This window comes from Tympanuchus pallidicinctus, unplaced genomic scaffold (genome assembly GCF_026119805.1).
Source record: "Tympanuchus pallidicinctus isolate F22 unplaced genomic scaffold, pur_lepc_1.0 scaffold15, whole genome shotgun sequence".
Classification (NCBI taxonomy): Eukaryota; Metazoa; Chordata; class Aves; order Galliformes; family Phasianidae; genus Tympanuchus; species Tympanuchus pallidicinctus.
Window position 1 is genome coordinate 15,171,401 of NW_026294669.1, and position 26,080 is coordinate 15,197,480.

The 26,080-nt window shown below is 45.1% G+C and overlaps 1 protein-coding gene across 2 annotated transcripts in view; it reads left to right on the top strand.

Annotated features, from left to right (window-relative positions):
• LOC128076931 (unconventional myosin-X-like) overlaps positions 1 to 26,080 on the top strand; it is a 68,021-nt gene that overhangs the window by 2,987 nt on the left and 38,954 nt on the right. Inside the window, exons 2-15 of one of the 2 annotated variants that reach the window (XM_052675455.1) lie at positions 5,100 to 5,198; positions 8,109 to 8,267; positions 10,648 to 10,835; positions 10,949 to 11,083; positions 12,536 to 12,660; positions 13,437 to 13,450; positions 14,059 to 14,143; positions 14,990 to 15,093; positions 15,841 to 15,970; positions 17,121 to 17,239; positions 19,944 to 20,090; positions 20,832 to 20,932; positions 22,927 to 22,993; positions 23,311 to 23,403. In XM_052675455.1, the coding sequence (XP_052531415.1) occupies positions 5,100 to 5,198; positions 8,109 to 8,267; positions 10,648 to 10,835; positions 10,949 to 11,083; positions 12,536 to 12,660; positions 13,437 to 13,450; positions 14,059 to 14,143; positions 14,990 to 15,093; positions 15,841 to 15,970; positions 17,121 to 17,239; positions 19,944 to 20,090; positions 20,832 to 20,932; positions 22,927 to 22,993; positions 23,311 to 23,403 (1,566 nt within the window). Of the gene's footprint in view, positions 1 to 5,099; positions 5,199 to 8,108; positions 8,268 to 10,647; positions 10,836 to 10,948; positions 11,084 to 12,535; positions 12,661 to 13,436; positions 13,451 to 13,796; positions 14,144 to 14,989; positions 15,094 to 15,840; positions 15,971 to 17,120; positions 17,240 to 19,943; positions 20,091 to 20,831; positions 20,933 to 22,926; positions 22,994 to 23,310; positions 23,404 to 26,080 lie in introns of those variants that run through there. The other variant, XR_008204734.1, reaches the window with a different exon arrangement.

The window sequence follows — 26,080 nt, forward strand, 5'->3', positions numbered from 1 at the left end:
ATCCCCCGCTTTTTGCAGCTTCTCCAAGTGGTTACACAACCCTGCTTTAAAATAAATCCTGTTACATTTCTGCAGTGTCTGGCAGCCACATCCGTCTTTGGGTCCTGCTTTCTTTTTGCTGGGTGAGAGCTGTTCCATTCCAAGCAGCAGCCTGCAGGAGCTCCTTCCCTGCCCACCCAGGTGAGCAGCAGGCTGAGTGCCGAGGGCTGCGCCCGTGCTGGGCCTGTGTTGCTCTCATCCCTGTGCTATGGGTGTCGGGGCCAGATAGGGCAGCCCTGGTTCTGACTAATCTACCTAACGAAGTTAGCATTTTCACCAGTTCTTTTGCATTACAAGGGATCTTTCTGAATAGCAGAAATGACCAAGGTTTTTACATTTGCTCTGTAAGCCTTCTTTTTCACACCTCAAAGCATAAGTAAACAGGAAACTTCCTTGCTCCTGTTTATCCATCTGAGACACACATCAGCTCTGGTTGCAACCAAATGTCCTGGGAGCTTCAGCAATTCGCAGTCCTGTTGGGTCTGTGATTTCCAGAAGAAATTCCTCTCTTTGAAGTGTTCCTTGCATTCCTTCTCCTGAATCTGACCTTTCAGTTTGGCTGTATGTTAATCCCATTTTGTCCAAACAAGCCTGGAATCCACAGCCTCATCCTCATGGACACTCTCTGCTCTACCAGATGTTGGCATTATCAGCGCTGCTTTTGGTTTTACATCCCTGCTGAGAACACAGAGTAGTAATGACTCTGTCACTGCAGACAACTGTTAGAAACTCCTTCACTTAGTATTGCCCTGTATGCCCCTTATGCTTGTACACTAACTGAAGAATGCAGCAATCTGGTTGACTGGACATCTTTCTACACATTGACCAGCATTGCACAATGATTGAAGCTGTAGTACCTTGAAGTTCAAATGGCTGAAGGCAAAAAGCTCTTTATTTCCCCACAGACTGTTGCACTGAGCAGCATGCAGTTGCTTGGGATAACCCTGCAGAGCCCTCAGTGCGGCTCTGACCCTTCGGTCTCTTGGAATTTCCTCTGCGTTTCCAGGCTTATCAAAAATGAGTATCAGCTGGTGAGGGACTTTGTGGGACAGATCTCTGGGAACACTCGGACCTGTTGATTTTTAAAATGCCTCACATCCTTTCCATTCACCAGTATGGGAAAGTTCAGCAGCATCTCAGTATGATGCAAAGGGGATACTTTCCAGGAATGTTTATTAAAAACTTGTGCGTGCCTCCATTGTTATTCACAATGCTGCCATCCCCAGCTAGTAATAGGATGCTGCTACCAGCACATGTCTTTTTCCCCAGAGATTTTGAAAGAGAAAATAGTGAAGCATGAACTTTACTGACTTTACTGTTTCCCAGCCTACTGACTTTTGAGGGCTCTTTCCCTTTTCTCTTCTTTCACTATTACTTCAGAAGGGCTGAAAATGCATCCCAATGCAGAGGTGCTCCTCTTGTGTTCTTAGTGGTGTTCATGGCAAGGACACTCAGGATGAGCAAAAACCAGGAACGTGTCTCATGTGAAGAGTTTGAAACACTCAAGAATTCTTTATTAGTGACATGACAAATAGGGGGAGACATGGCAAAAGAGCAGAAAGTAATGGATGAGACAGAGAAGGTGGATTGGAATTCTCTGTTCCTCCATCTCTGACTAAGAGGAGGGATTTTTTGCTTCATATGAATAAGAGTGACTAAAAAGTGTGCTTTCCCATCTAATGTGGGACTAGAAGTACAGCTCCACATGGCAGGGAATTACTGAAGTCAAGGATGTTGTGAGATGCAAAAAGGTGTAGGATGTATGGAACCTGCCTTACTTTATTAGTTGGTGTATTAGTGTATTAGTTGGCAGAAGGGAGATGGCACCCAGAGCAATGTCCAACAAGAGGGAAGGGCAGGGACAGCCCTTGCTCAGCTAGGAGCACTTAGATGGTCAGTGAGAACGTGGTGGGGACTGGAGAGCATATGCCATGAAGCTGGGGAGGATGTATACTGGCTCCCTCCTCCTCTGTGCATCTCCTGCCCATGGCAAAAGGTCTTGCTCTCCCCAGTTGTGCTGTGCTGGCTACTGCCATCTCTCTGTTCCCATCTCTCATTGCCCATGGTCTCCTGAGCCACCAAGCCCTGCTCCTTCCGGTCAACCCTAACCTAGGGGCTGGCCCTGTGACTTCATCTCAAGCTGACACCAGAAACACCCCAGGGTTCCTTTGCTCCCTCCCATATGGATCTAGAATGTCACAAACTCCCCTCCCCCATTAATCTTTTATCCATTAGCTAAGTCTTTCCATATCTATCCTATCACTTATTCATGATCATCCAGATCAATCTGTTGAGAAGTGCATTTATTGAAACCCGAGCCTGGCTTTCTCTGGATAGCACAGGCCCTTAAGCCCCACTGCTGCTGCCTGGCGTACCACCATGAAGCCCACTGAGGCCAGGAAGAGAGCTGGCTTAGAACAGTGCAGCTTCCAAGCATGGGTGCGGATGGGTTCACCATCCTCAGGTCAGAGGTATGTACATACACTACAGCACGTATGGCTGAAAATCTAATGGTGCCCACACTGACTCTTGAGTCTCAGTGCGGTGATTGGAGGTGGTTGCCCAAAGCAGTGTGCTGCCATGGCCTCTTGTAGCATTGTATCTGCAGGTAGGTCTGGTGTCCAGGTGACTTGCTTGTGGCCTAGGAACTCTGGCAATTCAGTGCTTTGTTCTTTCAGTAGCTGCTGTTGCTTCATTTTTATTAAAAAGTAAAAAAAAAAAACATTTAAAAAGGAATTGGGAAGGGAAGAGCTATTCTCATTATAGAAGGAACTCGAGGGCTTCTCTCACGGAAGATCAGCCTTGCTGCCTAGCAGTTCTTAAGTTTTCTGCTCAATTTAATCCTTTCAGTGGATCAATGAAAGGCATGGTTGGTGTTGGTGTGAGGGCAGCCTCTCCAGTGTCACCATCTGCTTCTGTATTTAGTCAGGGCGCCTAGGGGAATGTCATGTTTAGAAAAAAGGGCTGATTGCAGGAAATGGGGGCAATGCCGGGCAGAAGTTAGGATAATTTACTCTGTGGTTCCTATTCTGAACGTCTCAGCTTTGTCTGGAAACAGCATAAATGAGTGCAAGCCTACTGGGCAGAAGTAATTGCTGTTGTGAAAGCAACTGCAACCTTGAAGTAAACTGTAGTAAGTTCTGGGCAGCTGAAATGCTGCAGTGCCGGGGAGTTCCATCACATTGCCTCCTGCTCTTGGCAGCACACGGGAGAAGGGTCTCCAAAAGCACACAGTAAATGGTGCCGTATGGTGCATTAAAAGGCCTTCTTTCATCTTGCTTTCTGCTGGGATCTCCAGGAACAACTTAACAGTTTTCTGATGTCGACTCTTTGCTCTTGACACTGTGATGATAGCTGAGAACTTCTGGTGCAAAAGGTCTCACTAGCACTTGTTGCTATTAACACGTTGGTGCAGAATCTGTGTACAGTTTGGGAAATGGATGATTTCTACTCAACTGTGTCTTGCCCACGTGTCCTGGGCACTGCCTCAAGCATCCCATTTCAGTGGGAGATCTGCAGAATGCTGCAGCAAAGTTTGAATTAAGTCAGTTTTCTTCACGTCATTAAAACCGGCTCCTTTATTGGGAGGGCTGGAGGTTGTTGGCCAATAGGTATGTCATCTACAGAAAGGAAAATCCGGGGTACCAAAATAAAGGACAATGAACTATTGTTCCACATTCTGTCTAATATAGAAATACCGTATCAAATCTCTTCAAACATAATAAGCCTGTAAAATCTAATGGTGCTGACGTGTTTAAGAAAAATGTAAGGGCTTCTACAATCAATATCTTAGGGATAGAAAACAAATTAGAAAGAAGATAGGTTTGTGAATCAATGAAAAAGGCCTTAATATTAGTGAACAGTTGAGTACAATGGCTTTTTCGGAATGCCTAGCAAAGCAGAATTTGTGATTTCAATGGGAAGACGCAGGACAGATTGGTTTGCAATAAGCAAAGAACAGGTTGTTATGCTTAATTCTGCATGACACAGGCAGTGGCTGGGAGGGCAGGGCAAACTGACCCAGCAGGCTGATCACCCCAATGCTTCTGTAGGAGAGCTGAGATCTGTTTGCTCCATCCCTCCCCGTTGTGATTCAACTGGTTTTTATTTTGGGAGAAGCGTGATGTGGGCAAGTTACATTGCATCTGAAGATCAGTGAGGATCTGCACCACTCTGCAGGTGACAGACCTTTCAGTAAACCCATTTATTGCCTTTTTTAGGCGCTGACTGGCTGCATCCTTGCACAACACTGTTGTGGCATGATTCTGGTGAAAGCTCTAACAAAAGCTAAACTAATTTTGGTCTGCGCAACCTTTTTGTTACCTAGCCCAAGAAAACATATAAAGTTTAAGACCATTTGCAGGATGATAGAGCATCTTGTGGCCACAGGGCACTGATGTTTAGCAGAAGATCAATGGGTAGCTGCCTTGGCCGTACTTCAGTGAGACTGGAAAGTCTAATCCCTGTTCTCTTAACCCCTTTGCTCATCCCAGATAAGCCCACTTTCACATCCTTCTCTGTGACACAGCTTATATATTGAGGTCTAGGGGGTTGGAGATTCATGATCCTTGAGCTCCCTTCCAACCTGGGTCATTCTGTGATTCTGTCTGGAAACACCTGGCTGAGAATCACCCTCAGCCAGGCACAGGCATGTTTTGCCAGAGGCCTGCTGCTGCGAGATGCTGAGCCACTTAAGGAGAAACACTCACATCATGTTCCTTACCCAAGGAAACTCTTGCAAGAGAGAAAAGCAGATAGCTCTGCAAAGTCTACTTAGTGTTGGCTGATTTCTGAAAGCACTTTGACCTAAGTGATGTGTGGGTGTATGAAACTGTAAACACGCTTTATTTACATTTTCTATTATTATTATTATTATAGCATGACTTTTGATGACTGGTTGTTCTAAGTTTGAAAATGTTTAGACAGTTTAACCCACTATTCCATTTCTATTTTTCCTAAAGACTGATATTTCCTCTGGCCGGCCTTGGGTGTTGGCGCTCTGTGTGCAAATCCTGCCAGCTCCAGTTCTTTCTAATGGGAGGTTTTCTGTTTTTCTGCAGGGTGCCAGGGTATGGCTGCGGGAGCAGGACCAGCTGCAGCCATGCACTGTTGGCCTGTGTGCCGATGGAAACGTGCGCTTCACCTCCGATTATGGCACTGTAAGTGGAAATTTGCACAAGGCTGTACTCTATGCCTATGCAGGAATAGCACCTGGTGGCCATACATGGTGGTTTTCTCTATTCAGTGCTCTTCTGAGAGCTGTCCTGTGTGCTTCCTTTCCCTGTCCTCTTAGGTCAGTTTCTTGGTAACTGACTGGGCTATCTTGCCCCTAGTGAAAGCTCAAATGAGAGCATCTTTATTTTGGTTTGGATTGGATGGGCTAATTGATCCCTAACTGTAGTGTCCTCACTTTCTGGCCCCACTTCCCTGCGGCTCTGAGGTAGGATGTCCAGTATTACACTACAGGGCTTTTGCCATTTGTTATTGTTTCCTCAAAAACATCTCAATCGCTAAATCCATCAGAAATGTGACTTCCTGGAAGGAAAGGAGGAGCTGATGTTTATGAAACACAAGAGATTGAAAAACACATTTGAAACAGAGAAGCCCAATGCTTTATGGATAAATGTAAATGAGATATTGAGCAGGATATTTGTTCCTTGGACTTAATGGACAGATTTGGGGGTGAGGAGGAAACATTCCTCACCTGCTCAGCCTGGCCTGGTTGGCACTCCCCATCTTGGGTTGTCTGCTGGCCAGGTTTTACTTTATTCCTGATCATTGTGGGGACTTGGAGCGAGTCCTGGTCATTTTGTTTTGACTGTGGGCTTGATCTGAGACAAAATCAATTCATCACTGGAGAGAAAGTGGAAATCTTTGGCTGTGTTGTGAAGTGCTTGTATAGTAATTTAATGGCTTGCTTGTATTTAGGAGACAAAAAGCTGATATTTTCTTCCCAAATTAATAAAGATCTTGTTAATGCATGTAATGTTCCCTTTTAAACACTAACTGTTCTTGGGAAAGGGGGATTCCAGAGGCATCTCTGCTGAGAGATCAATTTGTCTGTGCTTTCTCTGTTGCTTCAGGCAAATTGAGCCAGAGGAGTCAGCTCAGCCATACAGACCACATGCCAGCCCAGCCCCACCACATGCAAAGCTGGAGAGGGGGGGATGTCTGGGCTGTTAGAACGGTCTGGAACTGAGCAGTGAGAGGATGAAGGTCTTCTCACTGTCTTGGCTGGAGGTGGGAAGGGTCTTGGACCAGAATCTTCTTTAGATGGGCATGGTATAAAGCCAGCCAAGAGCCTCAGGACAGGGTTAATAGTTGATGATCTAGTCCCGCTAATCGTTTAGCCTTGCATTCAGGGCCAGTTTCTCTTCAGGGTCCCATTTTCTCATGTGTTGTCTACAGGAGGAAATAAACAAGCTCTGACCCATCACACAATTATTTTCCATGCATAGCAACCTCTTGGCACAGGTACTCTAAACACCGGGGTCTTCTGGGACACTTGTGCACTCAGCTTTTTCCCCAGACATCTTTTTTATTGTTTCTTGTCTGGCCCAATGGCCACAATTGCTGACAGTGCGGTGGTAAGTGGGTAATTGCCAGGGAGATGTAAGGACAAACCATGTCATGCAGTTTTGGACTTGCCCCCTTCCAAGATTTGTCTGAGTCAGCAGAGAGAAGAGAGGCAGGGGTTTGCTGACTCATGTGTTGAGAGTGCTATGGTGGCTTTCCTCCTGATGGTCCAGTTCACATCATACCTCTGCAGCTCATATTCTGAATTTAGGTGTCCCATTCTCCCATCCTGCTTCCTGGTGAGCTCCCTGCCCCTTGGGTACAGCCTCAGCTCCATGAGGATGATGCTGCGAGGGGGCAGGGTGACCTCATTCTGTCTGCAGCTCCTAGCTGCCTGGCTGCCCTTCTGCAGCAGCTGCAGCAGCCTGCAAGGAGAGGGCGGGAGAAAACAGTTAGATCAATGCTGTGGATGGTGTACTTATTCTCGAGGGGATCTGTAGGTTTCTTTGTTGGCACCTGGGGAAGCTGACAAGCAGGGGTGAAGATGAAACGGTGTCCCAGAAGGGAGGGAGAAGCCCAATTGCAAAGATTGCAAGGATTACTGTAAGGGCTGCCTGTATGAAGTATCTAATTTTTCTATCTTGGGTTTTGCCATCTAATGCAGCCTGAGGTGCTGGGTGGGAGATGGCACACGGTTGAATCTGAGAGTGGGAAGCAACTGAAATGGCATTTGTGAAATGCCAGCATCATGCCTGAGGAGGAGGAAAAGAGGACTGGGTACGGTGGAGGGGAAAGGCAGTTTCATCTCAGCTGTGTGCAGGGAGGTGAGGAGGATGACCCAATATGGGCTGTTGAGGAGGAGGAAACTCCAGCAGGAAGAAGGTTGCAGCAAATGAGGCAAGGAAAGTGGATAGATAGAGGAAAGGACACTTCCAGAGTGGTGATAGAGGTTAATAGATGTCACTTTGAAGGCCACATCAAACGCATACATGCCAGCATATGCACAGGAGATCCCTACTTTGGCTTCTTGACTGCTTTACCTTCCTTTGCCATTGACACAGCCACCAGACACTCTGTCTGCCCCAGGACGAAACCTGGGATATGAACAAGCTTAGCCTGCACCATGCTGCAGTCAGAGACATGATCCCACCTGCGCTTCTGTGTATGGCTGCTCCTGATCTGCTGGGAATAGCTGCCACCATCGCTCACACTGAGCACAGTGTGCAATACCAGTCCAGGTGGTGCCCTTCTCTGGCCAAGGGAACTTCATTAACAGCCAGGTAGCCCTGCGTTGACCCGTCCACGCAGAGCTAAAGATGAGGGGACAATTTTGTAGCAAAGGCAGAGAGTGTGCTATGTGGGTTGTGGCCAAGGAGCTCCAACAGGTTGGAACAAGAATGGAGGAACTGCTATAAAAATAGGGAACGGATCTGTGCCTTATTCATTTCCTTTTCCAGTGCTGAAATATAAAGAAAACCACTTGTTTGTGTAGGAAATCAGACTTCTATGCCCAGGTGACACACTCTTATTTATCCTTATCCCTGTTCCTCCAGGTGTTCCAGTACCCCAAGACCTCCCTTTCCGTAGAAAAAGTCTTGCCAATGCACCAGAGCAGCATCAGTGGGGTAGAGGACATGTCCATGCTGGGAGACCTGCACGAAGCTGCCATCTTGCTCAACCTGCACCAGCGCTACCAGCAGGGTAACATCTATGTAAGTGCTGAGCTGAACCTCAGCCCTGTGGCTGACAAGTGTTGTTTATCTTTGGGGTTGCCACTTTACATGGGAAACACTGATTTAAGTTGTTTCCTGAGCATTGTTTCATGCAGATAAAAAGGGATGGGTTTTTTTCTGCTTTGTGCCTTGTTATCTCCATCAGTCCTATGAGATCCTTTTCTTACTATATGGGCCTCTTTGCCTATGTAGAACTTCCAAAATGTGGCCTTCACCTATAGGACCTGTGTATCCACCATGAACATCTGTCACTTACTAGCTGGCATACATGTTGCCCAGATTCCCTATTGTTGCTGTTCAGAGGTTATAGATGGCCAAGTAGACAGGAAGGTACAACAGGCTATTGTTCGGTATCGCTCCTGAACTCAGCTAGGAAAGCAAACCTGTTGCCTACTTTCCTGCTTTTACAAGTGGCTGTGCTTTTTTGAGTTGCTCTGCTCTCCATATATTCTGCAGAATACCAGCACATCTCATTATTTCCCTCTAGGCCCAGAGGAAGGAGGCAGGCATCAGGGGAACGATGAGGGAGGGAGAGCACTCGAGGATGAAGCTGCTGGGAGGCAGAATGCTCTGCTTAGGCTGAATGTTGTGAAGACTGCCTTGGGCTGCTTTACCCATACCTTGGCTGTCCATCCTCTGTGTGTACTCAGAATTTTTCAGATTATGACAGGAAAAATGTAAATCTGTGTTGCATAGCAACTGTTCCTAAGGCAACCGAACTGTATGCACCTGTATTCCAGGAAATGGTCAATAAAGTGACCTGGTTTCTGAAGCACCTCCTGCACTGGGACGAGGAGAATGAAGTACCCTTCTCACCGTGCCTGGCACCAGAAGTGGCACACTGCTGCCTCTGACCATGTCACCACAGCCTTGCCCCTCTGTTCCTCATCAGCACTAGCTCTGTGTCTCCTCCAGCCATGAAGGAAAGGTGTTAATGTTCAGACATGGTGTCATTTTTTGGCTGCACACAGTGTGTATTTAGTATGTTCCTTCACAGCTGGAACGTAGTAGGCCAGGATTGCAGGTGAAGCTGTACCAAGGGGAGTTACACCTATAGGTCAGGGCAAAAAATATCTGGAAGGAAATCAAGGAGATCAGAAACAGGCAAGAAATGTCATTGTTCTCTGGAGAACAAAATCACCTGAAGGAAAGGTAACTCAGAAGAACCAGTATTTAAACTAAAAGCAATAAATAAAAAAAGAGGAGGAAGAGGATGGCAATTGGAGAACTTTTCCAAAGAAATTTTATTCCAACTCTATCAAGCTACTTCAGAAGATGTGAGCACAGCAATAGCCTGCACCAAAGGTCATCTGCTCTCTTATTGTTTCTGTCACCAGTGAACTGTATTTCTGCCTACAAGGCTCTGTATCAGAGGGTCTTCAGGTCTTATTCCCTTCTTGCCCACTTACGTGAGTACTGCTGGTAAAGCAGTGAGACTCAGGTGGTGGTATGTCCCTGGTGATCTGTATTGCTGCTGTACTAAATAACTATTAAATAGTTTGGTGACTATTGCATCTTATTAGTCCTGCTTCTGGCTTCAGAGCTTGGCATTACAGTATAACAGTGAGAAAGCATGTGTCTTTCTCATCATCAAATGTTCCAATTACAGCTTCTTCAACGGATGCATGCAAATCCTTTTATCTGTATGTGATGACTGGTAGTTCATGGTTTGGCAGTAATACTATGCAGTGCTCCAAGGGTTTTCATCTGACACCCTGCTGAGAATGGCTGCTCCTGGAGTGGAGCAGCAGCCCTGTGAGGAAGGTCCCTACCTCAGTAGCAGGATTTAAGCTGGACATTGACCACATTGTGGATTCATTGCTAGGAGATAGCACCATTGCTCTGTACTACAGCTCTGAGAATAAACTGGATTTGAGCTGGCTGGCTGAACCAAAAATCAGAATGAATTTCCTTCTGACTTCACAAAAGAAAACATTTGAAATTGGATAAATTGGTTTCAGGTATTTTATTTTAAACCTTACAAACTCTTTTCTTAAATTGAAGTATTTTCAAATGAAATATTTTCAAAATAAAGTATTGAGAAAATGTCACAATATTTTGGCTTGAAATCCTAGTGCTTCAGCTGTCAATCTCGATTTGATTTTACTGTGTGATTTAAGCTGCTCTAAACAGCATTTTTTCAGCAGCAGCAGAATGACACACTTCAGTGTCTCTTGTCTTTATGTCCCCTCTTTGTTAAGGAACTGCTTGAACCCATCCAAGCCCCCTGCACTGAGGATCCTGGGGTGGAGTTGTGAAAGTGTCCCCTGACCCTCCTTTAGTCTCAGGCTTTTTTGTGTTTTTGTTTGTTTGTTTCTGGAGCTTCATTTCCTTGTTGTGTTTTGTTTTCTCCCCTCAGACCAACATTGGCTCCATCCTGGCATCAGTGAACCCCTACAGGCCCATCCCTGGTCTGTACAGTGTGGATGCTATAGAGCTGTACAGGCAGCACCGCCTGGGTGAGCTGCCTCCCCATATCTTCGCCACCGCTAATGAGTGCTACTGCTGTTTGTGGAAGCGTCACGACAGCCAGTGTGTTCTGATAAGGTCAGAAAGGGGAGAATTGGCTGCTCTCTGGCTGCATCACGTGCCGTGGGTGGGAGGGCTGTTACTTCAGTTTGTCCTGGAGCTGTGAGTGCAATGCATCTCTTCCTCCACAGTGGAGAAAGTGGAGCTGGAAAGACTGAGAGCACCAAGCTGCTGCTGAAATTCCTGTCAGCCATGAGCCAGACCTCCCTTGGGGCCCCAGCTTCTGAGAAGAGCACACATGTGGAGGAAGCCATCCTGGAGAGCAGGTGCTTTTCACCTCCATACCTGCAGCTATCACTTTGCAGGCACTACCTGCCTTCTGCACAGTGCTTGTGTTTGGGCTGATGGGCCTGAGCAGAGGGTTAATACTTCAGCAAGGCTGGTATTTCTTCACCCTTCAGTAGCTCCCCTGCTATGTCTACCCCCGAGCTGGCCCACGAGTCACGGCACAGCCCTGGTCTCACATCTCCTGTGGCACAGTGCCCTGTAGTCATGGATGGAGGGGACATGGATAACATCCCTCCCTGTGGCAGGGCAGTGTGGGCAGCTGGAAACCTTTGGGGAAAAAAAAAAAAGTTCTCAAGTATGGTGCAGTCACGACTCAGGAGTTGCTGTGATTAGTTGTTGTTCTATAATCTGTTATAACGATTAACTTCTGAATAATCCCCTATCTGCGTTCGTCTCAAGAAGAACCACGCAGCAGACAGATGGAGACATTTAAAAAGCCTGTATTTCTCAGGGTAACAACTGCAGTCGTCTTTTTGTTCAAAGCTGTGTATATCTTAAAATCGAGCATGACAACATCCAGGCCGTGCTTGTGGGATCTCCAGGCTCCGTGCTTGTCAGGTTTTCAGGTTATTTTAAAATTGGCTGCATTGCAAAACAGAATATTTTAATCCTGGGTTCCGTGTGTCACTCTGAATGGTATTAATTTTTTTTCCTCAGTGCAAAAACCAAACTGCATGGTAACTCACCCCTTCCCATCTGCATGATCTTCCTGGAGACTGGAAGGGTGGCCAAGAGACACCCATCCAAAGTGGGATTTTTTTTTTTTTGGTACTTTTTTCTGAAGTGGATAATGTGACTCTCTTAGATTGAAGTTCCCAAATATGTAATTTGTATGTATTCCCTCGGCTTGGAAATCATGTGACTTGTATCAACCTAATCAAGTTTTTAAGTAACAGGACCAGGACCCGACCAATCAGTGTAGAGCTGTTTGTTTGAAGATGTTTGCCTGTAATTTTAAGAGATTACTGAAATTGGCTTCTCTTTCAAAAGAGGATGTAGAAACAAGAAAAAAAGAGATGGTTTGAAGCTAAAGTGTTTGCCCTAGATGGCGTTCCTGACCATCGTTAACAAACTACAAGCCCAATCTTTGGGGTGCTTTTGTATGAAGCACACAACCTGCCAGGATCTTGCCATTTCTGAAACCATACTGGTGGGGAATGCCCTTAGTGGAACGAACACCATCTGCTCACACTGATCAGGGTGTGATTTAATTAAGTCAATCCCAAAGGTTTTAAATTGTGTAGCACGTGATGACAAATTGCTCTTGCCATCCTTCCTTGCCCTTGAGCTCTTTCTGCTTGTCCAGACTGGTGCTTTAACAAATGAATCTTGCACAACAGTGTGCTGTATGAATGGCAGAAGGCTGGACAAAGGCTTTGTTGTAATGGTATCACATCACCACTCCGTCTTCATTGCCTTGTTTCTTGCAGCCCAATTCTGGAGGCCTTTGGAAACGCCAAGACAGTTTATAATAACAACTCTAGCCGCTTTGGCAAGTTCATCCAGCTGCACTTCTCTCAGCATGGGCACATCCAGGGCGGACGAGTCACTGACTGTATCCTTTTCTTTGGTGGACCAGTAATGGTTGGAGGGAGTGGAGAGGAGGAGGATCTCAGGGTGGGTCCAGAAATGGCTCATCACCATTTATTGATTATTTAGATGGGTGAAACCAAAGCTCAGTAGCTCTTGTACAATATTTGGATGCAGAGAACAACAGGAATTCAGAGCACCAATTACAGCTCCTTCTTTTGGGGTGCCCATCTCCAGTGGACCTTGAAACCTTAATCAAAGACAAGAAAGTGTGGATGTAGTCCAATTATTTTGTTCTGTGACCACTTTCTTCCTTGTTTGCCCACGTAGCCCTATCCCAAGGGCTGTGACACATCTTTTGTCTACATGGGGCAGCTAAAACTGCATTTATTGATGTTGGTGTTCAAAGCTGCTGATCACTGCAAACCACACCAATTTCCACTGGAACAGCAGCCAGATGAATTTACTACTGCTGTAAATAACAGGCTGGGATTGTTTAGTCTCTGCTCTTTGTGCTGTCGGTAGATGAAAGATAGCTGTCTCTTGCAGAAACCCAGCGATCTGATGCAAGACTTATGTGAAATGCAGTCTCTTGGATTGGAGTGGCCCCTCTAATCTCCCTAGGTAGCCATGGTATGGCTCATCCTTTTGTTAGGTTACCTCACCATTATGCAGATCCTGTATTCTATCGGACCCTGCCCTTTTATATGTCTCTTTGGCACATTATACCTCTGTGGAAAAAGGAAGAGTGAGGAATAGCCATAAATCATTTGAATGCTTTCTCCTTGATACATGGTTCAGATTTACTGGAAAAGGTAGGTGTCACCTCTACCATAGCCATGTTGAAGCAGAGTTAGTGCTGCTGCTGCCTCCACCCCTGGGAGCAGCATGCAGACACCAGTTCTTCAGATGTTACTACAACTGCACCAAGTGAGGAAGAGGGTGGTGGAGGAACAGAAGGTTCTGTATCTATTGAAGTCTGTTCTCATGCCTTTTACAAACACCAGAAAGTCCAGAGAGGCTCTAAGAAAGCAGGTTTAATGAGGGGAAAAGGAGAGAGCAAGTAATTCAGTTCCATAGAGAGGCTTTTGGTGGTACAACTCCAAATGTCATCAGCTGTGCTCTGATTCAGTTTACTTTACTTTTACTTCAGACTCTGCAGGCTCACTGAAAAGCAGGGCCAGAACCTGCAAGGTTCCATTTCCTCATGGTCACACTCTCAGTGAGTTACATGCTTTGCAGCACAGCCGCACAAGAGAAGATCTTGATGTACAGCTTGTTCAGGCAACATCAACTGCTGAGCTGGAGGCAGCCTCTCTTGTGCATTGGCCCTAGAGATTTACCTGTATCCCATCCTCCCTCTGCCTTTGCAACCACAAGTGCAGCCTCTTCCTTCTGGCTATGTCTGCATTCTTTGTTTCAGAACAGAGTGGTACACCAGAATCCTGGAGAGAGGAATTACCACATCTTCTATGCTCTGCTAGCTGGTGTGAGTGGGGAGCTGAAAGGTAACTACATTTTCTGGGATATTGCTTAGTCCCTTCTCAAGTCCAGCCTGTAAAGCCTTGGGAACAAAGGGAAACAGTGGAGATCATATAGGTACTTTCAGAAAGCACAGAAAATATGTTCTGTTCTTAAGCAAATTGTTCTTCTCTGTCTCCCTTTCTAAGCTGGCATCCCAGGCTGCTTCCCTTCCCCTGTCTGTAGTGCATTCCTACCTCTTGATCATCCTTTTCTCTCTTCTCTGTAGATCTTTCAGTTCTCCTCTCTTCTTTTTGAAAAGGGGGATCAAATCTGCAGATAGCATTCAAGATGTGGTTGTGCCAAATATATGCGCAGAGACCTAATTCAGTTTCTTATGTTTTGCCCTGTGTTCTTTCTGTGCAATTTTCAGTAATCAGTTTTTGATTGCTGCTCAGCACTGAGACGTGTTCAGAAATATTACTGTGGCTCTCTGAACCAAGTGGAAATACTTAATTTAGAGGTCACTGCTCATTGTGTATATAGTTAAGACTTTTTATGTATGCTTAACAAGATTGAATTTCATCTTTTTTTTCCTCTTTTTTCCAAGTCAGTTCAGTATGGTAAGGTGCTTCTGTGACTGCAGGCAGCCTGGAATCTGACCGTTTTAAATCATTTTGCATATCACTGCAAGCTTTGTTCCTGCACACCCCCTTGCCCAGTGCGATCAATGTCTAGGTGCACCCTTTGAGGCATATGGAATCTGTTTAGATGAACATACCCATTGTGGTGACCATACCCATTGTTTTAGGGGACCAAGACTGTAGAAGGAAAAGGCTGTTTGCTAAATAAACCTTTTTCTCTCTCTTACCCTGCTTCCTTGGCTGCTGCAGAAAGCCTCTCCCTCGCTGAGCCGGAGACTTATCGGTACTTGAGCCAGTCTGGCTGTGTGAATGATGAGAACTTGAATGATGGAGAAATGTTCACTAAGGTCATGGTGAGTTCTGTTCTAATCCTCCTGAGCTTCCTGGGCACAATCTCATAGGCTAAGTGTGCTGCAGGACCCGGACATGACAGGCAGAATTGATTTGGCCTACACTAAAATATGGTGTTCAGCAACTTCTGAACTGTTTTACCTGCTCATGGTAAAAACAAGGCTCAAAGAGTGTTTTTAGTGTACAGGAATGGAAGAGTCTGGGAAGCAGTCAAGGATGAATAATAATTTAGAACAATGGAGACTCTGGGGAATACGATCCTCACCCCTTTGCTCCATAGTGATTCTCAAGAGCTCTCTAGATGTCCTGATCCTGGAAACCTCACACTGACCACTTGAAAGAAAACACTTAGGCATTCTCCAGAGATGTTGTAGTCATATCACCCCTGCAAACGGCATATTCTGAAATGCCACACAGATTTCTGTCAACATCTGTAACTTTGCCAGAGGTCATGAGTTTATCAGGATGAATATGCAGTTCACGTTTTGTTTGACAAGTGGCATGTTATCAGCCCAAGGGCTCTAGTAATGTAGGTGGAACCAGATAGACAAGGTGAGAGAAGGCAGCTTAGGATTTCAATAGCTCCTGCTTAGATGTGATTTAAAGGAAACAAATGTCTCCAATAATCGAAAGTTTTCAATGACAACATGGCATTTATACTTCAGCTGAGAAGAGAGCTCAGGGTGTAAGTATGGTGGTTCCACTTTGGCTGTATCTACAGCCAACACTGGCTGTTTGGTTTTGTGTAGACTGCCATGAAGGTGGTGGACTTCAGCTCTGAAGAGATCCGAGACATCTTCAAACTTCTTTCTGGCACTCTTCACTTGGGAAATGTTGAGTTTATGACAGCTGGCGGGGCCCAGGTTACAACCAAAGCAGGTAAGTGGGACCCTTGAGACTTGGTCAGTTGTGCAAAACCCCATACGACCCCCAATAAAGTTCACTCTGCAATTCTTTCTCCCTATCCTGGCCACTAGTGCCTTTGCCAGAGGATTCCTTGCAGTTTAGCCTTGCCTCCATTGCCACAGGAGGCATGGCTTCAAGCACAATATGGTTTAGTTGGACTTCAATACTCTCAAACCAAGTTCACAATCTCACAGTTTCTCTTTCTCTTTGAAAGAGCAAGAAGAAATAGGAGCAAGAAGGAGTTTTAGATTGTAGCAGAAATGCTAAACCACAGCCTGAACCAGTGATTCCCACCAGTACCTGGTGGGAGGGCAGCGCCAACCCAGGGGAGCTCAGGTGCATGCAGTGCATTGAGTGACCAGAAGGGGTGGTGTGAGGATCCATCTCTTCCCAGACTTCAATTAAGGGTTGGCAGTGGAGGCAAGGGTATCTCATTGGAGATCCCTGCCTATCTGAGGACTTTCTAGAGGTAAGCAGATTTTATTCCTTTGTTTCTGTGTCTGTGGTTGCTGCGTTTGGGCTCATTCTCATTTGCTGCAGCCAAAGACTTTGCCACCCTGCTATTTTTGTGGTACTTTCCATCACATTACAACTTTATGTAGATAAATCTATTTCAGATTTTCCTCTGAAGCACCTGCTAGTTTGCACTCTGTCACAGATAGCCGGGCTGAGGTGGGCTGATAAAGTGAGTCCCTAGACAAATAGAGGTAATTAATATATATCATGAATGCTTTATGTCTGAAATTAATTTGATTTCTTCTGGACACACAAGTTCAGCAATCTCATGCTGAACTATTGTGCCTTTATGAAAATGTACCTTCTATTCAGTGAATATTTTACTGGTGCTGAGTTTTACCCCATATTCTGCTCTTCCTGTTGTTAGCAGAAGGGCTGACTTTAACCTGTCTCTCTCTGCAGCCTCTAATGTGACCCTGCCTTATAGTAGGTATGTGAGCACACAGCTTTAGGTATGCCAAGGAGAATTAAGTAAAGGGGCTCCTTCTTAAGTTGCTTGCCTTAGAGGAATCCCTGGGAATTCAATGCTGAGCTGCAGGATGTGGATTCCTTGCCCTGGTAGGGATCCGTGCAGGGGAAAAAAAGTGTGTCTTATCTTTCTTCTTAGTGCTGAACATTGCCAGTGACCTCTTGGGCTTAGATGCCTTCCAGCTTTCCGAAGTCCTGACTCAGAGATCCATGATTCTGCGTGGGGAAGAGATCAGTTCCCCCCTCACTGTGGAGCAGGTACGTATCCTAGTGTATTCTACTGCTTCTGCTACTTCTGTGTTTCCAGGCCTTCTATCACCCACTCAGGTTTAGAGTTCCCTGTTAAACCCACTCAGCTGTCAGCTATGTCCTTCAGTCTTTTGCCCTTAGCAGTAGATCAGGTCCCATTGTTGCCTCTTCTGCTCTTTAGGCTTTAGAGGCAGGCAATGCACAATACCAGTTTTAGATCACCTTCAGCCACCAGGAATTGGTTGTGCAGAAGGTGCATCAGATGGTTTGTGGTCATTGCGTGTATGCATGCTTTTGCCTTGCTGAACTCCCAGGCTATCTTGCATTTATTGGAAGGTAACAACTGACACTCACCACAAACCATCCAGTGGGTGTTCGGCTGTTACTCCACAGAAGCTTGTTTGTGTATCCACATGTGCAGAAGAGCTCACCAAACTTCTGTGTTCTTGTCTCCAAACCTGTACTGCCTGCTGGAGCCAGTCCTGCTCATCTCTTGTATTCCTCTGTGGCTCATTGCAGTGTTGTTCCTACCAGCTGTAACTTGCGGTGCCACTTGTCACTTGAGGGCACTCTTGGTGTTTTAGGTCCATACACAGATAACTGGAAAATCATCTTTTGTCATTAATAAAAGGCGTGGCGCTGGGAAATGAGGGCTGCTGCTACTAGGGCAGAATAGGCATTGTGTTATAGCAAAATAAACATCTGTAATGGAAATCTTGGGCTAGCACAGGCAGCAAAGGGTTATTGATCTGCCCAGTGCACTGGAAGAGAAACTAGTGTTTCTGGGTTCCCTCTGACAGATGTCAGTCCAACCTTGCTTCTGTTTTCCTGCCAGAAGTGTGTTCAGAGCCTCTGTAAGTACACTTGCTCCAGCTGCACTGGAGACTGGAGCTGAAAAACAGCCCTCCGACAAGGCCAGCCTTTGGCATCCCACCTCTTCACTTTACAAGCTTCAGTTTATGATAAGTTTTTCACTTTGTATTAATTTTTCTCTAAAGCAAACAATTTGATTCCTTCAATACTTACATGTAAGTAATTTTTTAAGCCTCCTTTTTTCCTGCCACAAGTGGATGCTATGGCTTAGGTGTCATTGCGAGGTGAGCCTGTTGCACTGACCAGGAGGCCTATGGGGCTGCACAGGCTCTTAGCCCCCATGTTCTATGCTCACCTCTTCTCACTTGCTACTGTGGGAATGTGACGATGCTGCTGCCAGGGATTTCTTCTTCTGTAATGGGCTTGCTGCCCATTTGAGCTTTGACATTTCAGTGGGTTGAATGGATGAATCCGCCTGAAGGCGGGCAGGGCTGGGAGGGTGAAAGGGGCCTTTGAGAATCTCATGCCATGTTGTGGGGGATGTGGTTTTGCTGTACAGCTGGATGGGGAGGTCTGGCTCCACTTGGATTCTGCAGGCAAAGGTGCCAGAGGGCTTGGGGTCCTTCCCTGTCTTGATGTCCTGCTGAGAGATACCTGGAGAAGGTTTACATGCCTGCGCTTTAAAATATGGAGAGGGGAGGTTGCTGCGTGCCTTAGACGTTGGGTTGCTGGAGAGCAGATGCTACCCCAGAGAAAGACAGGAGGGAGAGTACCAGTGAGACTGGGAGGAAGGGAGGATCCAGCTGGTGGGCCTCGGGAGCAAGATGAGGGACTGGGTGGATTCAGGTTCATCCAGCCAGGATATTTACCTTGGGTCTTTCCTGGCTCCCTTCTTCTCTCTGTGATCACTTCCTTTTGATAACCCTTCTTTTTGACCTCCTCTTTTTCCCAGAACCATAAGTCCTGGTTTCTTGATCTGAACAGCCTGTGTGTGGAAGCCCAGCATATGATCAGCCTCTTATGTTGTGGTTCTGTCTCATGTCTCTCTGTTAATTGAAGGATTTGGAGCATGCCACTTTTGTTTAGTCCAAAAGCTATCAAAAAGCACAACCAGCCCATTCCAGTTCCTTCTGTTTGAGAGTTCAGAAGTTCAGTTCTGGACATTCACCCCTACTCTTAGACACAATTATCCGTTCCCTGTCAGCATTCACAGTTTAAGCTCTTTTTTTTTTCTCTTGGTTATGATCACTGCATGGGATGTAGGATTGGCTTCAGGAAGGTCTCTCCACTCACCTCCTTGTGGGCCATGCGTCCTGGCTGATGATTGGCTTCCAGTGAGATGATGATGTTTTAGAGAGGCGCCTGATAACTTGGTGGCAGAATGCTCTATTAGATTCTGCCCTGCCAGGCTTGAAAAATTGAGCTGACACCATCTGACTCTTCTACAAGCGTACTGAACCAAGGAATCAGGATGTTCTGTGATTTTTTACTTATTTATTTATTTTTTTAAAATGCTGTTTTGTATGTCACTGCAAATACTAGCTCAAGTGGTGCAAATGACTGCTATGGGCTCTTAGTTGTGAGCTATTTTGCCACCTACCCTACACCAGCACCTGTTCCAAAATATAGTGATTGTTTTTATTTATTTATTTATTTGCTACTTCCTTCAGCCTCTCAAGCTCAGTTACCTAAAGATAAAACATGGTACATCTGTGCATGTCTGGCCTATTTGCAATCTTGAATGTTGGTTGTACGTATAAATATTGCATCATATATAATCAGTACAGAGGCTGAGGAATCGAAAGAGGAATGGAGGGACCTGAATTCCTGTAGAGATTCCTGGTGCCCCTCATGCCTTCTGTTCTCCTTGTAACTCATTTTTTCCTCTTTGTGTTTACAGGCAGCAGACTCCCGGGACTCCCTCTCCATGGCGCTGTATTCCCAGTGCTTCTCATGGCTCATTAGCAAGATTAATACGAAGATCAAAGGCAGGGAAAACTTTAAGTCTGTGGGCATCCTGGATATCTTTGGCTTCGAGAACTTCCAGGTCAGGATTTTGTCTTTCACAGGGTATGTTGGTTTTGGAGAGGTCAGCTGATGCAGGGAAGATGTTTTGTAGGTTTGTATCCTGTGTAAGATAGCATAGGGCATTTTGGGACTTGTCTGCTGTCTCTTTCCTTTGGGAGTGGCAAAATCTGTTTAGCTTCCCATTTTTGGTACCTGTGTTTGTGCAGGCTGATGTTCAGCGTATGGTTTGTGACACAAACTCTAAGCAAATACAATTAATACTACTTCAGTGCTACTTTAGTATTACCTGTATCTGCTCGCTTTGTACTTACATGCAAAGTAAATGTCCAGGTTTTACATGTACGTTACCTGGTTACATACATTTTGCCTTTTGCTGAGAATCTAGTGTGTAATGCTCCTGTTTGCTATTATGAGGAATGTACGGTGAGCAACTATTTAGTGACTGCTCAGACATTTCAAAGAAGAGAAAGCCCAGTGGCCTAACCTTTACAGAACAATACAGAACTTCTTTTGTCTTGAGAAGAAATGTGATTGCCTCTAGCATCCTTTATTACCATTTAGGCCTATTGCGTTAACCAAGCATGAGCTACAGAAACTGTTCTCTTGATGGGCCTCCCCATACTGTCTTTCTTATGTCCATCTTGACACCCTTGTCCCTGTGCTCTCTGTATTGCTCCAGGCCTGGCACTTTCCTGTAGATTGCAGGAGATAGAACAAGGACAAGACTATAAAGTTTTAAAATCTTTGTTTCTTCCCACAGGTGAATCGTTTTGAGCAGTTTAACATTAACTATGCAAATGAGAAGCTCCAAGAATATTTCAACAAGCATATCTTCTCCTTGGAACAGCTGGAGTACAACAGGTGACAAATAGAGGAGCAGGACCTTTATTGCTTTTGTAGGTGATAGAAAGGAGGACTATATTCCTCCTTTGTGCTGTCTAAGCAGGAAAAGCAGCTGAGCCTTGGTGCAGCCCTGACTTTGGTGCATCTCTAAGCACCATCCGTGTGCTCTTTGCCAGCATAAGTCACTTGTGTCCAAGCAAAAGCTGCCTGTACTGTAGGATTTTGATCCCTCCTGTTATCAAATGGTGACTCTCATGAATCTGAGTCTAGCCCAGAAAGAACTTGGCTTAAGTAATGACTTTTTGCCAGGCTCTCAGTCTAGCCAGCAAACCCTCTCCAGCATCTGAAACACAGTCCAAATCAATTACAACATGATATGTGTCTCCTGAAAGTAGTGGCCCTTGATGTACTAGACTCTCCTATTACACCTGTGAAAACTTCACCTTGATAATATGTCTGCACACATCTGTTTTCCTGTTCTATGCCTCTCCATTTGAGTTCATTGCTTACAGTCAGGTTGGTTGTTTCTGTCACTTGCTGAAGATAGGATCAGAAGAGTAGCTGCACTAGGTTAGTCACAAAACCTGTCCTCTCTCCAACATCAACTGAAAGTGAATGTCTAGAGGAGAATGGAAGAACAAAGAAACTCATCAGATATTTTTTCCAAGTGTTTTCCCATTTTTTCTTTCACTTTTTCCTTAAGGTGTACCATAGTTGGCTGTGGTTTCATGTACCTTGTGTCTGGCACACAGTGCTGCCCTATTCCATGAAATTCCACAGTATTTCCAGACCATGTCAACTTCCAGTGATCACATATGGTGTAACACCAACTCCCAAACTCACCCACCTATTGCTACCTATTGGTAGCTGGGTAGATATCTGACAGCTCTTTCTGAAGTTTCCAATGCTGTGAAAATATCTCTTTTCCTCAGCAGGGAGACTTTAATCAGACTGTTTCCTGAGGTTAAAGGAGCACAGGGCCTTCTGCACAGTTGTTTTTCTTCTGTGAGCTTCATGTTGGATTGTACTTTGTAAAGTACCTGGGATGCTCTAGATTATCACAGCTTCTAGAAGAGCCTGCTAGAGAACTGCTTCAGTTCTTGCTCTGAAACAGAAGCCTTTATGTTTGTGAATGAAGCAATTGAGTCGGGTCAGCGAGGGCAAATGAGAGCAGCGGTGTAAAAGGAGAAGCTGAATAGGCAATTCATGAAATTCTAAGGATTACAAAACTGCAAGGCTATTTATGTACTCACTTCTCAGGCCGACTCCACTCTTGCAGGAAGCTTGTGTTGGGAATGGTAGCATTGCAACAAAAGATTTTTTTTCTAATGATTACATAGGAGTTTAAATTCCATGACTGAACTTTGGGAAAAATGAGAGCGTTTTATTATTAACTACTCTTCAAGTTGTTGTAGGGTGATGTAAACTCAGTACCTGCTCTGCTTCTTTGCCTTTAGTAAGTAGCCCTATGTGTTTTGTCATTCAATCAGACAAGTGATCTGTGACACCTGAGACAACTTGACTCAATGGTGATTTGCACTGATTTCAGAAATCTCTACTTCCTTCAGCTCTGGAAGTACTTAATGCTCTCAGAAGAAATCCAAGAGGCCTTTTGGTAAAAAATATATAAACTTTCTGACACCCATTATTGCAAGCACTTAAAGCTGTGAGCTGGAATTTTTGTCATTAAAGCAATAAAATTATCTCTTCTATTTAGGGGGTGGATAGTTTTTTCCATTCTTAATTCCACTTGGCCAACAGCCACAAGTTGCTGTGGACTAGAAAGTATGACACCTGGGCTGAGGGCTTGTAGTCCCTGGAGGGACTCTGTATCAGAAAATCACCTGTTGCCTGTAGTCTTCCTTGCAAGTGTCTTTCTTGGGCACAGGACAGCCCAGCTCCTGCAAATCCTCCTTGGTCCAGGGAAAGCCATTCTCAGCCACTTCTCTCTGGCAGCTCAGGGCATTGGTTCTTCCTTTTCATTTATTTTTCTGCTTGTTCTTGACTATCAGGGAAGGGATAAACTGGGAAGCTATTGACTGGATGGATAATGCAGAATGCCTGGACCTTATTGAGAAGGTGAGCAACTGTCTGGGACAGATTCCAGGGATCATGGTTGTGTTTGTGGATTGTCTTGGGGCCATCCATAGGGGTTCTCGATTTTAAAAACAAGTAGCTGCTTAAATCCTCTTTCCCTTATGACTTACCAGGAGCATGAGCTGTTTTAGCCCTTGTCCCAGCTCAAGAAAGTGAATTCATGCTTTCAGCTTCAGATTTGCTGGATATAAATTGTGAGTTATTGCTCACCACATTGTTCAAATCTCTGTTTCTTGGCTTGGCGCTATGTAGTTCAAGCTTTTGCTGTCTGTGAAAGCCTGTCTCTTGTTTGGCTGCAGAAACTGGGTCTGCTGGCTTTGGTGAATGAAGAGAGTCGATTCCCCAAAGGCACAGACAACACCCTTCTGGAAAAACTTCACAGCCAGCATATGGTAAGTAAGAAAATAACCCGACAGGCAAATGATCAGTATGTTAGCCCCATCAGCATTTCAAAGCTGAAAGTGAAGGTTTTGTTGATGTAAAATGTGCTTTGTGCAAGAAATTTGAAATGCCCTAGGCTCAAGTCTGCAAGTGTTTAATAAGGCTGCGCTGAACAGCAGTAATAAGTGAAGGAACCTGCAGATGGTTTCTTGCACACAGAGAGGGAGCGTGCAGGCTGCGGGTGGAAGTCTGACTTTGTGGCATGGGATGGAAGTTGGGTTCCGCTGATCTGTGACGGGACGTGGAGCAGCACTGCGGGCACAGGATGCGGCCGCGTGGTGTGGGTGGTTTTCTTCTGCCAACTGACTCACAGCAGCCTGCTCCAGAGCACGTCAAATCTATCTCCTGGGGCTGGGGATGGTTTTTACTTCATGACTTCTAATGGAAACTCTCTTATTGTTCTTAATTAGTTACATTCTTTCCTCCTCTTTCTTGTGTTCTGGATACAGGAGTAGGAGGGCTCTTTCCTGCAGGTCAAAAAGTTATCCTGTGGACACAACATCCACAGTGAGATCACTGTAGCAATCCTGTACCCTGTCTCCAGTACAGCCAGCACTCTGTTCATCATAGCAGACAAAGAGTCCTAATAGACTGAAAACAAAGCAAATGAAATGCTGTAGCAGGCACTTACAGAATAACTCACTACTTTAGCAATAGCTGTGTTGGCCAGTAGGTTACCTGCTCCCCTAATTAAGGGTTCATCCTAACCTGAAAACATACTACTTTATATCCTTTATCAGATTTTTTTTTTTTTTTTTTTGCTGGCATAGATGCAGATATTCTCATTTTCTTCTCATGAAATATTCTGTTGGAAATATTTACTTTCTTTTGGCTTAAATGGATGCCTCCAAGTCAATCCCACTGCAGCTCTCCCTTATACACCTCAACCTTTAGTATAAGAAAACATGATTTAGCTTCTCGTTGGTATTTTGTATATCTTAATATATCAGTAATTTTAATATATCGCTTATTTTGTATTTTCTTTGTGAACTGTCCCAACCTCTTCAGTTTGTCTCCAGATAGAGAAATTTCAAAGCTCCTCTTTCTTTCTGCTGTTTGTCTCTGAACTCCTCTAGGTGTTTTCCCTAATCTTTTCTGAGATAAATAATCAAACCAGAAAGCTGTTCCTTTGGTAAGAAGGTGCCTGTTTACTGTACAGCAGCATGAGATCGTCAGTATTATTTTGCATTCTTTTATGCCCCATGACATTTTGGTTGCTATTTTTGGTGATTTCTGTACATTAAATAGCCTTCTCATTAAGCTGTTCATAGTGTCACCTCTATCTGCTTTGAGGAGATAGCAGTTAACGTGGAACCCCAGGGCCTATAGGAGAAAGAGAAGAACTCTGTGAGAAGGAGCATAGGAAGGAAAGAAGAGTGAAGTAGACACTAGTCTGAAGTTTGTATTTTTAGAAGGCTAAGTGTTCTTTGTACTGGTCAAGTGTCTGTGGTAGGCTGGAAGAGCATTAGAAGGCATCTGCTCGCTTACTGGGAAGCCTGATGGACCTTGCAGGAGAAAAAGCCATCTTCTGTGTTTTCTGTAGATTGCAAAAGGGTTAAGAGCATAAAAGCTGATTTAAGAGAATATGACCTTGTACAATCAATTAAGTGTACAAAGGTTAGGCTTAATAATGCTATCGTGATAGAAAGGCAATCAAAATAAATGGAAATGCTCACTGCTGTCATAGGCTCACAGTAAACTCCACAAGGAGTGATCTCCAGAAAGAGATCCTTCTTTAGTGGCAGTCAGCACTTAAATGGGGTCTAGGAGAGATGGAGCCAGGCTTCACTCCTTCTGGTAGCACAGGTGAATTGCCTCCACCTGTGCTCCCGCAGCTTGCCTCAGGTGGTCAATCAGAGGTTCAGGCCGTGATCGACAGTTCCCACACGGACCTCTGACCCTGGATTGAATAGCAATAGGGGAGCTGGGAGAAGGAAACTGGAGAGTTGTAGGCATAGATGAAACATATGAACCTAATAGCTGGGAGCTGGATAAGCATTTGGCAGTGAAAGCCACTTGGGGTTACTAATCAGACAGACCTTGTGGAAATAATCAGAGTTGTAGAGAACAGGAGTATAGAACTACCATGCACTTGCCTTTTTCTTACTCTACATAGCCAATGCTGGAGGCAAAATGCTCAGCTGAACAGTTCACTGATCTCAAGTAATGTGGCCATTCTTGCGTATCTAGGGGTTATCATGTAAAATGGAGGAGGGGGGAAAAAGGGAGATTAGAAGAGCTAATAAGAGAAAGGAAAATTAATGTGGAAAAAGAGGAGAGGTGCGAAGAAAGATGAAATATAGAGGAAGACAGGAGATTGATATTTACCTCTTTTGACAAAGAAAAATACATAGGAGTTCTGCAAAGCTGCCATCTTCCCTGCATCCTGATCCCATGTACTGCACCACATGGTTTGTGTGGAGCCGAGATTTCATGGGTGTCAGACATGCAAGAATTAACATTTCATCCATGGCATGCCTGCCCAACCTTGATTCTGCAAGCCCTTGCTCACATGAGGAATGCCTTGAAGGGCTGGATTTTTCCATCTTACGGGAATAACATATTTACAATGTAGATGCAGATAACTACTGCACCTGTGATCAGGCTCTGCAACAACTAAGGTCCTTA